The sequence below is a fragment of the Chiloscyllium plagiosum genome, chromosome 5 (assembly GCF_004010195.1).
Source record: "Chiloscyllium plagiosum isolate BGI_BamShark_2017 chromosome 5, ASM401019v2, whole genome shotgun sequence".
In the NCBI taxonomy this organism is placed as follows: domain Eukaryota; kingdom Metazoa; phylum Chordata; class Chondrichthyes; order Orectolobiformes; family Hemiscylliidae; genus Chiloscyllium; species Chiloscyllium plagiosum.
The window spans coordinates 77,123,593-77,141,405 of NC_057714.1; the positions used below are offsets into that span (position 1 = coordinate 77,123,593).

Sequence of the window (17,813 nt, forward strand, 5' to 3'; positions counted from 1 at the left end):
GGACCAAAACTGGACATAGTACTCCAAATGGGGCCTAACCAGAGGTTTATAAAGTCTTAGTAGTACATCTCTGTTTTTATATTCCAACCCTCTTGAGATAAGAGACAACATTGCATTCGCTTTCTTAATCATGGACTCAACCTGCATGTTTACCTTTAGAGAATCCTCGACTAGCATTCCCAGATCCCTTTGTGCTTTGGCTTTATTAATTTTCTCACCATTTAGAAAGTAGTCTATGTTTTTATTCTTTTTGCCAAAGTGCAAGACCTCGCACTTGCTCACGTTAAATTCCATCAGCCATTTCCTGGACCACTCTCCCCACCTGTCTAGATCCTTCTGTAGCCTCCCCACTTCCTCAGTACTACCTGCCTGTCCATCTAACTTCGTATCATCGGCAAACTTTGCTAGAATTCCCCCGGTTCCCTCATCCAAATCATTAATATATATTGCGAACAGCTGTGGCCCCAGCACCGAACCCTGCGGGACACCGCTCGTCACCGGCTGCCATTCTGAAAAAGAATCTTTTATCCCAACTCTCTGCCTTCTGTTAGACAGCCAATCCTCAGTCCATCCCAGCAGCTCACCTCGAACACCATGGGCCCTCACCTTGCTCAGCTGCCTCCCGTGTGGCACCTTATCAAAGGCCTTTTGAAAGTCTAGATAGACCCCATCCACTGGGTTTCCCTGGTCTAACCTACTTGTTACCTCTTCAAAAAATTCCAACAGGTTTGTCAGGCATGACCTCCCTTTACTAAATCCATGTTGACTTTTTCTAATCAGACTCTGCTCTTCCAAGAATTTAGAAACCTCATCCTTAATGGTGGATTCTAGAATTTTTCCAAGAACCGAGGTTAAGCTGATTGGCCTATAATTTTCCATCTTTTGCCTTGATCCTTTCTTGAACAAGGGGGTTACAACAGCCATCTTCCAATCATCCGGGACCTTTCCTGACTCCAGTGACTCTTGAAAGATCTCAACCAATGCCTCTGCTATTTCCTCAGCCACCTCTCTCAGAACTCTAAGGTGTATCCCATCGGGGCCAGGAGATTTATCAATTTTATGACTTTTTAACTTTTCTAGCACTATCTCTTTCGTAATGGCAACCATATTCAACTCAGCCCCGTGACACCCTTTAATTTTTGTGATATTACTCATGTCTTCCACTGTGAATACTGACGCAAAGTACTTGTTAAGTTCTCCTGCTATTTCCTTATCTCCCATTACTAGGCTTCCTGCATCAGTTTGAAGTGGCCCAATGTCTACTTTTGCCTGTCGTTTGTTTCTTATGTCCTGAAAGAAACTTTTACTATTATTTTTAATATTACTGGCGATCCTACCTTCATATTTGATCCTCTCATTTCTTATTACACTCTTTGTTATCCTCTGTTTGCTTTTGTATCGTTCCCAATCTTTTGATTTCCCACTGTTCTTAGCCACTTTATAGGATCTCTCTTTTTCTTTAATACATTTCCTGACTTCCTTTGTCAGCCAAGGTTGTCTAATCCCTCCCCGGTTAATCTTTCTTTTCTTGGGAATGAACCTCTGTACAGTGTCCTCAATTATACCTACAAACTCCTGCCATTTTTGCTCTACTGTCTTCCCGGTTAGCCTCTGCTTCCAGTCTAAATGCTCCAGTAAATCACAGCGCAAACTGGAGAAACAACCTCTCATCTTCAGACTAAACAGTTTACAATCTTCTGGACTTAATAATGTGTTCAACACCTTCAAATTGTGAAAACTATCCTATTTCTTCCCTTTCCTTTAGCATTACTTGTTACATTCTCTGTCACCATGTCCTCTCTCCCCTCCCCCACCCCAGTGGGACAATCTCTTCTTTCCAGTTTGACAGTTAGATGCACTATTGTTCTGCCATTCCCACATTCCAATTATTTAATCTGCATTTTTTACCCCAGCACTCCACTCCTCCCCCCACACTATAGCATAAATGCTGCCCCCTCAACACTTTACGTCAACTCTGATGAAAAGTCATCCAGACTCAAAATGTTGACTTGCTCTTACTCTATATGGAAGCTGCCTGTGATTTCCAGCATTTTCTGTTTTCAAACTCCACCCTTCAATTCTCTTGCTTTTTTATAACAGAGGAGTACAGGAAATAGGTGCAGCAGTAGACCATATGTCTTATCAATTCTGCTCAATCTTTCAATGTGATGATGGCTAAGCTTCAGCCTCACTTTCACTTTGCCATGTACTCCACACTAGCTTTGATTTCCTGAGAAATCATTTCCTTTGGCTACAAATTGACTCCAATTATACTGCTTTAAGATGCACTCAGGTCTTGTAAAAATTGGCCTGGATTTTATACATAGCAGAGAAGTGAGGGTATTCATCACTAACCTTGAAGAAAGCTGCCTTTAAAAATCCAGCGATGGCTGTGGTGTGAACTTGCCTTTTCCTGATGCTGATTTAATTTTGTTGATAAGTTAAAGGGATCACTATGTGTCTGGCAACAATGATATTATCAAGAAGGGTAATGTCAATGACATTGATGTATTCTGGCAGATGGTAAATCAGGAAGTAGAATGTACTAATCATCCTTCACTTTTAATTGAATTTTAATAGATGCCATAACACATAAGTGGGAGATACACATGGTATTAAAATAGCAAAACTTTCATAAACTGATACTTTTTAAAAAAATTTAATAGTAGTTTTTCAGGTCCAGTATGGATGTTCATAAGTAGTTATGAAATTAATGTGCCATTAAAACTCAAGTTCCATATTATCTAACACACTGCAATTTTCCCAAGACTTTTTAACAGTGAAACTAACAGCAATTTTCCCAAATGTCTGCTGTTCTCCTTATTCTCCACAATATACGCAGGGTTTGCTGTGCTCTCTTATATAGAATAGCACAGTACAGGCCTTTTGGGCCTTTTTATTTGCTGAATTCAGTGATTTCAAATTCATTGCAAACTGGGGGAGGTCCAACTCTATGAAGAAACAGAGAATTATTTCAGGTTCTTCTGGAATTATCCACTTCTGACTAACTGGCTTGTCAGTTTCTGGGGAGTAATGACTGATAGCATCTCTATTGTAATTTCCACTAAGTCCAGGCCATTATGATTACACAGCTTGTGTTTGAAAGGCAAAAAAGGGAACTGAGTCTCCATCTGGGACATTACAATAAATTTAAATGTAAACATGTGCCATAGCCTTAAAAGATATTCTGCCCACCTTTTTAAACCAATCAAATCAATTTTTATTTTTATTAAGAAGAGAAATTATTTTAAAATGGATAATACTTTAGTACAAAAGAAAACTAATATTTATCCCAATGAATTCTTTCACAAGGAAACTATACTCTTAGTACTAATATTTATTTACTATTTATTTCATTTTCAGCTTTGCCCACTGTCCTGCCTCATGTCTTCCTAAGTAATTCTACCATTGTATGAAATGCCCTAACCTACAAGGTTACAGGCCAAGAGCTGAAACATGGAGATTGGCTGGATAGCTCTTTTTTTGGTCGGCACAGACATAAGGAGACAAATGGCCTCCTTCTGAACCATGCATTTCTCTGATTTCATAAGCAGCACAAGTTGTATACAGCTGACACTGACTTTCTTTGTGATATGGATATTGCTGGCAGGATCAGCTTATGTTGCCCTTCCCTAATTGTCCCTTGAACTAAATGGCTCTCAAGAGCATTTCAAAAAGCAGTTAAGAGTCACCTTCATTGTTGAACATAGGTCAGACCAGGTAAGGATTACAGATTTCCTTCTCTAAAGAGCATAAGTGAACCAAATGGGTTTATATGACAGTTGAAACAAGGTCTATATTAGGCTAGTTTTTAGTTGAAGATTTTTTATTGAATTCTTGCTTTGCTATCTGCTGTGGTCAGATTTGAATGCTTGTCCCCCGAGCATGAGACTGGAGTTCTTGGATTGCTAGTCTAGTAACATTTACCACCACCCTGCCGATTGTATACTTTGTATCCTCCTAATATAGTCAAGTAAATCCTTTCATGACAGACTTTGGAAGCCTAGCCAAAATTGTGGATACAACAATTCTTATCTTTCAAGATGTGTGTCTGTGTATTATTATTAGCCAGAAAAAGTCAACCATGAGAGAAATTAAACATGCTTTTTCCATTATTTACCAATCATTTCAACTGATCTATTTGAAGTAATCATGTCACAGTGGATGGAAGGTATTCAGCCTGACAGTTAGATCTGATTCACCAAGAATCTATGACATAATTACTGGGAAGCAAAGAAGAGTGGGGTTTTAGTTCTGGTCTGTGGATACCAAAGAAGATCTGGGACTCTTAACTTGATACTAACTCTACTTTCATATCCTTAGTGGGATGAAGCTTCATGATACATGGGGTCTAAAGTGAACAGAACCATTAATAGATTTAAGTTTGATTTGTGTTTCTATACTATGTTGGTTAAGAAGGGGAAAAAGCATATATTTAATTTAATTTAGATTTTGAGTTCTGAGAGTTGTGTTGGGTTGTCTGGAGTTTGTTTCCAGGCATATAAATGAGGCTTTTAACAATCTCCAAAGTAAGTCATTTAATGGCTTAGAAAACAAGTGAAGAAGAAGGAAAAGATTTGTGGTGTTGCCAAACAACTAGGTGTCGTATGACACATGGAGACAAATACGGAGTTTTCTTTAAGAAAGAGCAAACCATCCAGAGAGTGTGAGGGTGCAAATCTCTTTTTAACAGAAGTAATTACTCAATGTGGAAAAGGCCTTGATCATTAGTATCACAGTCACATATGTAAAGGAGTAAGTGAGCTGTGTAACCAGTTTGTTTCAGAGTCTTATTGAGAGACATTACTTAAAGAAAGTAGAAATGCATGAATGCAGAGGTTTGTCAGGAAGAAATCCTCTGGGCCCACTAAACAAAGAACTTTAAATTGGAAACTGTAATTGTGGTAGGAGTACCTGGGAAGTTATTTTTGATGATAAAAGGGTTGAACCTTTATTTCCATTATTTCAAATAAGATTGTTTTAAACCATATCCAACCTCACACCCAGTCCTGTTTTATCACACAAAAGCCATTCTCACCCATTCTCAAGCCTGTTATCACATTACATGATTTGCTTTCAGCACAGGCTACCCATTCTCTGCCTTCTTCAGTTCTCATTATCACTTATTCAGCTTCTCTTCTGACTTGGCCTGCCATACATATTCTCTAATTTACCTGTGCCTTTAATATATCTCTCACTGTCTGGGTCTGTCTCCACCTATCCACTCACCTTCCCCTCTCCCAAATTCTACCTCGTCTTCAGCAGAAATGTCAGTTTTTTCCAAGTTCTGATGAAGAGAAACTGGACTTAAAACGTTAACTCTGCTTTCCTCCCATGCAGGGTACTAGACCTGCTGAGTTTCACCAGCAATTTCTGTTTTTGTTTCAGCATCTGAAGCTCTTTGTTTTATTTTACTTGTTTTAATTAGTGCTTGTCCAACTATTCTTGCAGTATAATTTTTTTTTGCCTTTTGTATGTGAGAAATTATGTTGTTCTTTTGCTACAGTGCATATCGGCAATCTCATAATTATCTTTCAAGATGTGCGTCTGTGATCAGGGTATTATTATTAACGTACAAAAAGTCAACAACGAGAGAAATTAAAATGTGCCTTTTCCATTGTTTACCGATCATTTCCACTGAAGAGCAGAAGTAGCTATTCAGCCCATTGCATCTGCTTCACCATTTAATAAGAAATGACTGATCTGATACTCTTCAGCTCCTCTTTCCTGCATTTTCCCCATAACCCTTGATTCAGTTGTTGATTTTTTTTTAAACTCATTCATGGGATGTGATGTCACTGGCTGGGCCACCATTTATTTCAATTCTGTAATTCTAAGAGAGCTAGTTTCACCTGACCCTCCTGCACATTAGCTTTCATGCAATAGCCCTTTGCCAGCGTCTCTTCTTATTGCTTAATTCCACAGTTAACAATACCTTTGATCTCCGCTTTATTGATAATAATATGAGCCCCCGGGGAAAAAAAATCCAGCAAATTCTTCCTAGTCATTCTCATCATTTCCTGGATATGAAATGTAGACATGAACAGGGCAGCACTAGTAGGAGAAAGTGAGGTCTGCAGATGCTGGAGATCAGAGCTGAAAATGTGTTGCTGGAACAGCGCAGCAGGTCAGACAGCATCCAGGGAACAGGAGAATCGACGTTTCGGGCATAAGCCAATCTTCAGGAAGAGTTCCTGAAGAAGGGCTTATGCCCGAAACGTCGATTCCCCTGTTCCCTGGATGCTGTCTGACCTGCTGCGCTATTCCAGCAACACATTTTCAGCACTAGTAGGACCAGCTTTGGTTCAATATTTTCCTCACCCTTTGTATTTTAATTCTTATAGAAATATATTTTTATTCTGGATATTGGAGCATGGTTAGTGTCCATATAGTTGTAGTCTAAATTAAAGTGGTGCTGGAAAAGCAAAGCAGGTCAGGCAGCATCTGAAGAGCAGGAAAATCGACATTTCGGGCTAAAACCCTTCACCAGGAATGGAGGCCATATAACAGTATGCCAATGGAATGAGGGGACGGAACTTGAATAAAGGGGAAAAAAAACAAAGAGGCATGCAGTGTAAAAATATTTTGACCATGGATCTCAATCTAACACCTGTGTTCTAACTCAGCCTGGATTTGCAAGCAGCTACCAAAGTTTAGTCAATAGAAAGTAATGAATGTGATGTGCTTTATGAATGGATTGCCATTCAGCATCATGTCTGTTTGTATTCTATCCAAGGGCCTGTAAGTTTCCAATTCTGTTTCTATTCTGTTTTTCAGCACCAGAGCAAGCTTAAAAAGATGGCCTCAATGACACAGCACTAAAATATCCTCTAGGCTTAGGCATTAAATATCAGGTTTGCATTGAAACATTAGCAACTGGTGAAGTAACTCCAGATTGCTTCTAAACAAGGTCACCGACAAGATCCATTCAGATTCTTTTGTTTCTACTTCAGCTTTGTTTACAGTTTGGCCATTTAACTCACTTGCCCTTATTCGACTAAGTTGCTAAGAATTTCCATTTGAAATTGTTTGCATTTCACCACTCTTCCTTATTAATTAATTTCTGTTCAATTCCAGCGCCGCCCCAGTAGATGGCCTGCAATGAAGTTCAGGCGTGGCTCTGGTCATCCTGCCTATGCCGAAGTGGAGCCAGTTGGGCAGGAAAAGGAAGGCTTTATTGTGTCTGAACAGTGCTGAAACTGAGCGATAGAAGTAGTGCACCAGGTGTGGGATTTATGCTTTGAAGTGAATAAAGAAGCAAGCTCAAACGCACTGTCCATGAAATACCCACTTCTGGATCAGCTCAAAATAAGAAAGATACACATTTTCATCTACGAGATCAGCACTCCATAATCTTCCTTAGTAGCCCTGCAGAGTTCATCAATGTTTCAAAAAGAATTGACCATCCCTTTTGGATAATCGTTGTGGAATTGAATGAACATTAGTGACGCATACAAGCGACAAAAGTGAAAAACCAGGTTCATTCATCTTTACTGGTTTAAGTCAACCTCAACAAGTAAGAGTGGAAAAGAAAATACATCAATTTTCCATGTTTCCATGGTTAAAAATGCAGGAAAATTGCTTACAGCATGCTTTTAGCTGATCATCAATCAGATAATGCAATGAATAGATTCACTCTCTCCAACATTTATTTTGATTCTTTAAAAGTGTATACGTTAAAAACTCACTGACGTCAGTTGGGGGAAATGTAGTTAATGTGTACATTTTCTTAATGAGAATATTTTCTAATCCATCTGATGTTTTGAGTGTATATAAATCATTATGGATGGATTTCTTTACTGTAGATGAGCTATAATATGATGAAATGTCATTTTCAATTGTCAAGATTCAGTTGCATAAGGCTTGGAGGCAACTGAAGACAAATTGGTATGTCCTTTTAAAAATCAAAAGTTTGCAAATGTTCAAATCTAACTTTTTTGATAAATTTCACTTGTTTCTCTAAGTGACGTCTGACAGTCCTGATGTAAATCTTTTAAGTTAATAAGAAAATCTCCAAATTATTGTGCACAAGATTCCATTGGTTTCAAATTACTGAGGGATTAATGCCATTTGTGTTGCAAATTGTGCAATTTGTTATCTTTTGGCTTGAAAGGTAGTGAGATTACAAAGGCTTAAATATTCCCCTACTAGAAACCAAATTTTGGGAGTATTTGCAGATTCGATTAGATCTGTTGTGTAGTGGACACATTGGTTAAATAGATGAATATATTTTGTTTCTTGATAGCTTACACAAGACAGGTTCTTGTGTCTCCAGATTGTGATGAAATGTTATAGTGTATTTTTACCATCCAGAAGAGGCATGTAACATGTATTATCACAGACATAAAATGGGTTGTAAAGTAGTAATTAAGACTGAGTACTGTTTAACAATAGGAAGTAACTTAATGGAGAGCAAAGAACACGCACTTTTAACTGTCTTCACTGAAATTAATTGTTTTCTTTTGAGCTTTCTTCGTGCTGTGAAACCAGGCTGTTTGTGAATTCAGGTAAGTATTATTCTTCAATAAAATCCTGTGAAATAAATCTTCCAGTCTTAGACGTAAAGGCACTTGCTATTATTATTAAGTATTGAAAATGGCAGATTCAGGTCTAATTACAGATTATTGACTTCTTTCCATTTGCCAACAATGCAATCAATGAGCACTGCAGATTAGTAATCTTACAGTTCAGTCGATGGTGTCAGAGATTTCACTCACTGTGAGTTCGACCTCGCTGGGAGTGGATTTTGATTTCAATGAGTATTCTATATAAGGTTATCAATTAGAGTTAAGATAGCTCATTCAGTTGGGTTTGATCTGGAACTATCTTGAAAAACAATTTGAAATATTTCACTAAACATTATCCCAATGTATCCGATAAATATTTAAACTCATTTGAAGGTAACGGTAACTTTGTTTTAAATGTCGCCTAGCAAAAACCGGCTCTTTCACTGGAAAAAGGGTATAGTTGCATTGTTGACTGAATGAAGTGGACTTAATGATCCTGATGTGATTCTAATTTCATTTCAATGTTTGCTAAGACCACAAGAAACAGGAACAGGAGTAGGCTTCTTGCCATTCAATGACATCATGGCTGAACCCACATTCCTCACATCCACTTTCCTGCCCTTTCCCCCTAACCTTTGATTCTCTTGCTGATCAAGAATGAGCCTTAACTATGTGGTACTTCTTGTAAATGTTCAAGTAATGTCACCAGCAGCAAACACCAGTGTGCAAATATGTTGCTCCATAATGAGAAGGTTCCCAAAAGACTCTCTCATTCTCATCAGCCAAGAATTGATTTGAATTTTCTTAAACATGCAGTAACCTTGTCAATTCAGTAACAATAGTTGTTCCCAAATCTTACTGATCACTTCACAAATCAGGCAGTGATCCAGCTTCAAATGCAATATACTGTCTAACAGATATTATGCCAACGGCTTCGCTGTACCCCTGTATAGTAAGAACATACTTCCACAGATAGGGAGACCAAAACCACACAGAATATTCCAGGCGCCCTCACCAAAGCCCTGCATAATTGCAGCAAGATATCCTTGTTCCTGTGCTCGAATCCTCTCATTATACAGTTTGCCTTTTTTACTCTCTGCGACACCTGCGCACTTATTTTCAGTGGCTGTTGCACAAGGGCACACCGGTCTCATTGAACATTCCCCTATGTCAATGTTCTGCTATTCAAATAGTCATTTGCCTTCCTATTTTTGCTGCCAAAGTGGATAACATCATATCTATCCATATTATACTGCATCTGCTATGCATTTGCTCACCCACTCAGCCTGTCCAAATCACACTGCAACATCGCTGCATCCTCCTCACAGCTCACCCTCCCACCCCAGCTTTGCATCATCTGCAACTTTTGAAATATTACATCTCATTCCCTTATCTAAATCATTAGCATATATTGTGAGTAGCTCGGCTCCTTGTTCTATATGCCATTCAGGAAAAGATCCACTTATTCATACTCTTTGTTTCCTGTCCGCTAACCAATTTTCTCCCCATCACATTGCACTACCCCCAATCTCAGGCACTTCAATTTTACTTATTATTCTCTGATGTGATAATTTGTCAAAAGCCTTCCTAAAGTCCAAATCAACCACATCCAATGGTTCCCCATAAACAAATCTGCCAGTTACATTTAGATGGTTTAGATTACTTACAGTGTGGAAACAGGCCCTTCGGCCCAATAAGTCCACACCGACCCACCGAAGCGCAACCCACCCAGACCCATTTTCCTACATTTATCCTTTCACCTAACAGTACAGGCAATTTAGCCTGGCCAATTCACCTAACCTGCACATTTTTGGACTGTGGGAGGAAACCGGAGCACCCCAAGGAAACACACGCAGACACGGGGAGAATGTGCAAACTCCACACAGTCAGTCGCCTGTGGTGGGAATTGAACCTGGGTCTCTGGCGCTGTGAGGCAGCAGTGCTAACGACTGTGTCACCGTGCCGCCCATACATCTTTGAAGTATTCCTGTAGATTTGTCAAATATGATTTCCCTTCTGTATGCACATGCTGTCTGTGTCTGATCCTACCACTGTTTTCTAAGTGCTCTAGCATCTTCCCAGTTACCAACAATCTTTTTAATCTACACTTTCTCAACTGTGGTACGGTACGGTATTGATGCCCAATAGCGTACAAAATTCAGTTCGATAATATCTGAAAATAAGATTCATGTCATTCTACAACACTTTGGAATAAGGAGTTACACAGCAATTTAACAGAAGGATCAAGTCTAGGCTTAAACGAACAAAATCTAGCTTTGACCTGACTCAGTTTTCTGAAGCAATCCCTTGAACCAAATATTCATGACAGTAGTTGACGGTAGTGAATTGCAGCAATTCAGGAAGGCAACTCATCATCACCTTCTCAATTAGGGATGGGTGACAAGCGCTGGCCTACCACTGGATCTGACATTCCCAAAATAAACACAATTTTAGTAAAACTAAATTTCTAATTTTTCCTTCACTCTATTTCAAATAGAGTCTTTTAGCAATGCTTGGATCATCAAGAGTTTAGCCTGTTCTGCCATTCAGTGATCTGAATTTCATTTCCATTTCTCTGTCTTTGAACCTTTGCCCAATTAAAAATCTATTAAGTTCAGTTTGAAAATTTCATTTAAGATAGCATTGACAATCTTTGAACTGAATTCAAGATTTTCATTACGTTTTTCCAGGTTAAGACAAATTACTAGATTTTCCTAAATAGATATTTTAACTTTAAGATTATTTTCTGCTTTCCTACAAGATCATTTCTTTGCATATACCACATTGCATCCGTTTATCATTTTAAAGACTTCCTCCTCAAACCTCTAAATTCAAAGTAATTCAAATCAAGATTATTAAGCTTGTCTTCTAAATGTAAGCCGTTAATACGTGGTAACACGACTCAGTGTGGTATCAAGGAACCCTAGCAATATTGAAATCAATGGAACTCGAGGGGAAAACTGCAATAGTTATAGCTGTTGAATACCAATCATTTCCATCCCAGTACATCGATGTAGGAGCTCCTCAAAGACAGTCATCTTCATCTACATTTTCAATGCCTTTCCCTCGATAAGAAGCTCAGAAGTGGGAATTTTCACTGATGATTGCACAATGTTCACAACTTCTCAAATACTGATACCCATATGCAGCAGGACCTGGGCAGTATTCAGGCTTGACCTGGCAGGTGGCAAGTAATATTAACTCCACACAAGTGCCAGGCAATGACCATCTTCAACAAGAGACAATCAAACCATCTCTCCTCAATATTCAAACTGAATTCCCCACCATCAATGTGCTGGGATTCAACATTGACCAGAAACTGAACTGGGCCAGTCTTGTAAACAGTGTGTTCACAAGAGCAGTTCAGAGGCTTGGAATTCTGCAGTGAATAATTAACCTCATGATTCCCCAATACCTGTCCACATCTATAGGGCACACATTAGGTATGTGATGGAATACTCCCCATTTGGATGGATATGTGCAAAGCCAACAACACACAAGATGAAAACCATTCAGGAAAAGTTAACTCTCTTGATTGGCACCCCATCCACATTGAACACACTGTTTGGCCACTACTGATGCACAATGGCAGCAGTGTGTACAATCTGTAAGGTGCACTGCAACCTCTTTCCAATACTCCTTTGACAGTCCTTTCAAAGTGGTGATCTCGATCACCTAGAAAAACAAAGGCAGCAGCTATGATAGACCACCACCTACAATTCCCCCTCCATGCTTTTCCACATCCTGACTGGAACTAAATTGCCATTCCTTCACTGTTGCTTTGTGAAATCCTGGAATACGTTCCTAAACAGCACTGAAACTGTCCCTACACCACATGGACATAAAATTGTTCAAAAGGCCAATTAGAAATCGGCAATAAATACTGGCCTCCTCAGGAGCACTAAGATCCCTCGGATGAATATAAAAGAAATTCAGGTGCATCGGCATTGTATTGTTTCAAAAGACAACCTGTAATTCCAGGGAGTAGATGCTCTGAATTGAATGCAGGTGAAAAAAAATTTTAAAAAGCTCAGAACCAAACTACTCTGGAGAGTTTCATAAAGTGACCACCCATAACATGAATCAATTTTTCTTTTACAAATACTACTAGAATTTCCAGATTTTATAGTTTCTTACAGTGCAAAATTTAATCAGGACAAAACTGAATATATTTCATTTGAAACTGTAAGCAAATAAGAACATGACAAATCAGTGCGGGCGTGATCCTGTCAAGGCTGCTTCACCAAACATTAGCTGATCTTTTGCCTCAGGTGCACTTTATTATCTGTTCCTTATACCCTTTGATTGCCTGAGAGCCCAGAAATTTTGTGTGTGATCCAGGCACATCTCAATGATCTTCATTTCAGAATTGCAACCTAGTGCTCCTCCTCCCAGAACTATTGAAGAGTCGGCTGTTCAGGCTTAGAATTCTTGGTTTTGCCATTCAAACAGATTAGAATGCCAGTATTTCCCTTTCTGCCAACTCCCAATTAACATTTCCACCAACACTCATGGCGCCTTCTCCTGCAAGAACAATATGTAACGTATGGGGTGGATTTTACAGATTACCCATGCCCTCAAACAAGAAAGTCTGTTGAGATAATGCCAACATAAACCTAGCTACCAAGCTGCAGTGTGGCAACCTTCATTGGATTAGCATGATTTCTACCCCATTCTGGGAGGACGGCACCACCTAGAGAGCTGCCAGCTAATCAGATTGACTGGCAGATCTGTAGTCTCTGCAGTACAAGAATCGAGTAGTGACCATTGCCAAGATGACAGGCACTCAACAAGGATGAAGAAGTCATGCATAGCAGACATTAGGAATTTTAACGTTTTTGTCTACACAGCAGGTGCCAGCAGGTGGGGGATGGTCAGGTTTTAGTTGCAATAAAGGGGAATAAAGGGGATTATAATCTCCAGGGATTGATCTTCAAATGGCATAGGAACCGCCGAAGAGAGATATGCCCTTCCTGCTTTCCAACAGCCTGCACTGTGAAAGCTGCTGGGCTACACACCTTGCCTTTGTGATCCTCTGCCACATGTAATATAGCAATATATGTCCATTAATATGTCCATGGCCCCATGGGCTGCTGACATATTGCTTGCCAACCGTGATATGGGAGACATTGGTGGACAACCTACCCCCTATGATTTTATATAAATGTCCTTTCAATATAGTGGCAGAGTACTGTAAAATTCACCCCATATCAAAAGCTATTGTTATTTCTCGTACACAGCTTTTAGACAACGACACATCTATCAATTATAGCACATCACTAGGTTTAAGCTAGAAATTATCTAGGAAAATATCTTTACCTGTCCAAATTTCAATCATTTTACTGCATTGCAACGGAAAATCAGCTGAGCAAGTCTTTTTTGCTTCACCTGTTCATTCTGTCATCTAGATCATTATAAATATCAAGAAATACTAACAAAAGAGGAAAGAATTCAATGAAAAATGCATCATAACATATCAAAACACATTTTTGAATCGTATTGCCTGTTCTAATAGGAGTTTCCTTTGGCTGCCTTTAGCCGTATTTACTAGACCTACAATCTGGCTTATTGTTTATTAATAATCATTTTACAATTGCATGTGAATTAAACTGTTTGCACAATAGTAGAAGTGAAGTGTTTTTATGAATGGACTAATTCTAATTGACCTGAACCTGCAAGCTCAATACCATTGTGCCAAGATTTGCACTAAGTGTGAAAAAAAGTGCTAGAATTAAACTACCCAATATTAAACATACAGGGGCATAGGTTGATGGGGAAAGTTCATGCAGTAACTTAAATTGAAAGGTTTAATGGATTTCCGTGCGAATAAATGGATGCAAGCTAGTCACTTAAACATCATTCTGTAATACCGTATTGTACCTTACTTAACTTCTGACCTTGTTATATTCAAGTCCAACAGTAAAATCCTCTTAGTTTGAATGTATTAAGTGCTTCAAATTGGCATAAATGTGTTCAAGTGCATCATTTTCACTGTTTGACACAGAAGCATTTCAGTATTGGATAGTTTACTAAGGATTTTTTTTCTATAAGATTATTTTTGTATATGCTTGCTCATTTGACACAGTATAATATCATGCATATGAATTGTAAAGCAAAAGGTTAAACAAACAGTATATTTTGTGTTGGCCTAATGTTGAATGCATATGATTATCTTGCTAAGTGCAGTGACCTGCTCACAAAATTTGTATATTATCACTAATGCAAATTTGATGAAATTTTGGAACCTGACCAGAACAATTTTTTTTACATAAATTGGGATTTAATTTTAGAACAAGAAAGTGAATATGCTACACCTTTTAAATGTGATCATGATAAAGATGAAGAAATTCCCTGTAGACTTTCACTGCCAAAAAAAATTACAATCAATGTGGGTCAACAGAAGTGTATACTGTATGTTATGGGATTTTTCAACTAGATTTGAGGAGGAAATGTTCTAGTCTCTGTAAGTCACATCCTAATACCTCACAACTGGCAATGTGTGGAAAGGATGGAATCGGGAATGGTGTTTGGGAGTGGGTGTATAGTATCCAATAGAATTAGCATGCTAGCTAATTTTACTAGCTTCAGAGACTTGAGATCTTCTACAGTTGCTCTTGGCAGAGTGATGTTTGATATGAGCGTGTCATACTTAAATTAGGACAGTCAAGATAAATTCACTCTCTGAAAAAAAATCAGCACAGACACCAGTATGACACACTTTGGTTTGAATAAATGAGATAGTTGAACCCAAAAATAGATCTGTTAGAGCTTTACTTCATTTCCATATAACTCAAAGGATATAACATGCATAGATTGTTTTCTACAATAAACTGTCATTTCTATAATTTTGACCTTCTGTGTCGGCTCCGTTTTTAATGTTACTATATATATAGTCACTAATTAGTAATCCATGTTCACCACATAGCAGTTCTTTTCATAAATTATGCAAACTTTAACAAGCAATGAAATGAGTCAAAAGACTAGAAACTATGGTTATTAAATGGCAGTGGAGGAGAAATCTGTGTCACAACTGTTCTGTTGTCAGTATATGGATGGATATTGATTTATTGGCTTAGGCAATGCCATTGACCACAAGCTGCATAATATTCTCCATTGAGATAATTGAGAATAGCTACACCACAAGGGATCAACACTGGTTTCCACATCAGCACTGAAAGCAGCCTTGTGCGAATGAATTCTGCAATATATATATTTTACATACTCAATATGCACTTGCATTTTCCAAAAGGCTAAGTATTTTAACTTGAAGTGAGCCTGATTAACTCAGTGTGATTAGAGGGTCAGTTTGCACAATGAGGCAAATTAACATGCATCCAGTTTGAAGTTCATTATAAAATAGGGAAATTAAGTGTTTCATGGAGATTTGAAGTAACTTTACTCTTGGCTCTAAATTATGGCACCAGTGTAGCGAGCCTGAAGATAATGGCATGCTGCAACATGCCTATTTGCAGTACCAAATCTGGTTCTGATCACCTTACTTTTTTTTTCTCTAATCAATCCACTTCGAGATATTATCACACACCTCTGGAGCAAGTGGGATTTGAACCCACGACCTGTAGTTCAGAGGTAGGGACACCACCGCTGCAGCACAAGGACCCATGATCACATTATTCAAATGCATATTTTATACAAGACAGATGCAGTCAGTGTTGTGATGAGTTGTGAGGCAAGCACATCAAACAACCTGACAAACCAAGGCAACCAATCAGATATTTAGTTTTATTTCCCTCCCCCACCAAAACCTCCTCACTGAAATAATTTAGATTCATGACATAGTCATTTAATATATCTAGAATGGTCTAAAGAGATAAGTTGTTTATTCTGTTATTCTCTCTATAGTGAAAATAGCCACAGAAGTATTTTGGGATGGTACATGACAAAATTAATGTTCTGGATTTAGACCAATTTAGAAACAAAATACTTTTCCAAAGATGTGAAGCATAAATAGTAGAGCAAATAGCAGGGATTTGTCAGGGCGATGGTATTTTCACTGAACTAGTAATCTAGACATCCATGCAAACACACTTGCAAAGGAGTAATCTGCTAAGTGATGCCAAGATTGGGTTCCACCAGGGCCATTCAGCTCCTGATCTTGTTACAGCCTTCATCCAAACATGGACAAAAGAGCTAAATTCTACATGCAAGGGTGAGAATGATTGCCCTTGACATCAAGATTGCAGTTGACTGAGTGAGGCATCAAAGAGCTCCAGCCAGATTGGAATTAGGAGCAATGCAGTCCACTGGTTGGAGTCATACCTGTCAGAAAGGAAGATGGGTGTGGTTATTGGAGGTTCTTCATCTCAGCCACAGGATATTGTCCTATGCCTCTCCATCATCAATGGCCTTTTCTTCTTCCTGCTTGATTAGCACCATATTCACAAACATTCATTTCTGCTACTACTGGCGCCGCATGGTGTACCAGCCACAGGATGTTTGAAACAAGGTTGGAGCTGAGTGAACCCAAACTGAGTGCCAGTGAGTAGATTATTACAAAGCAAGTGCTGCTTGGTAGAATTGTTGGTAACACCTTCCATCACCTTGCTGATAATCAAGAGTAAATTAATGGGCCAGTAACATTTTTTGTGTTTGCAGGATATACCTGTGCAATTTTCACAGAGCTAGATGCCAGTGATGTAACTGTACTGGAAGAGTTTGGCTAGGGGAGCAGCAAGGTCTGAAGAACAGGTCTTCAGTAATGTTGCCGGAATGTTTTCAGGGCCCATAGCCTTTGCAGTCGTTTCTTCATAACACGTTGAGTGAATCGAATTGGTGCAAGATCTGTGTTGCTGGCGATAATTACAGTAGGCTGAGATGGATCATCTTTTGGCACTTCTAGCTGAAGATAGTTGCAAGTTTTTCAGCTGTATCTTTTGCACTGCTATGCTTGGCTCCATATCATTGATGATGGGAACATTTATTCAGCTGCCTCTTCCAGTGAGCTATTTAATTGTTCCCCATCATTCAAAATGAGATGCAGCAGGACTGGAAAATTTAGATCTGATCCAGTGATTCTGGAAGTGCTTGGCCCTATCAATTTCTGTTGACACTGTTTGGCTCCAAGTAGTCCTGTTTGTTTTTTCACCAGGTTGACACCTTTTTTGTTAAGTATGCCTTGTGCTGCTACTTCCATGCCCTTCTGCACTTTCCATTGAACCATGATTGATCCCCGGTTTAATGCTAATGTTAGAGTGAGAGATATGCCAGAACACAAGGTTGCAGATTGTACAATTCTGCCTCTGCTGATGGCCCACATTTGGATGATCATTTTTGACTTGCTAGATTTGT

The 17,813-nt window shown here is 38.8% G+C and overlaps 1 protein-coding gene across 1 annotated transcript in view; it reads left to right on the forward strand.

The window, feature by feature from the left end:
* Positions 1 to 9,776, forward strand: part of plxdc2b (plexin domain containing 2b) — a 422,082-nt gene extending 412,306 nt beyond the window's left edge. The window contains exon 14 of the mRNA XM_043690425.1: positions 7,078 to 9,776. Within this exon, the coding sequence (XP_043546360.1) occupies positions 7,078 to 7,197 (120 nt within the window). The 3' untranslated portion in view covers positions 7,198 to 9,776. The remainder of the gene's footprint in view (positions 1 to 7,077) is intronic.
* Positions 9,777 to 17,813: the final 8,037 nt, after the last annotated feature.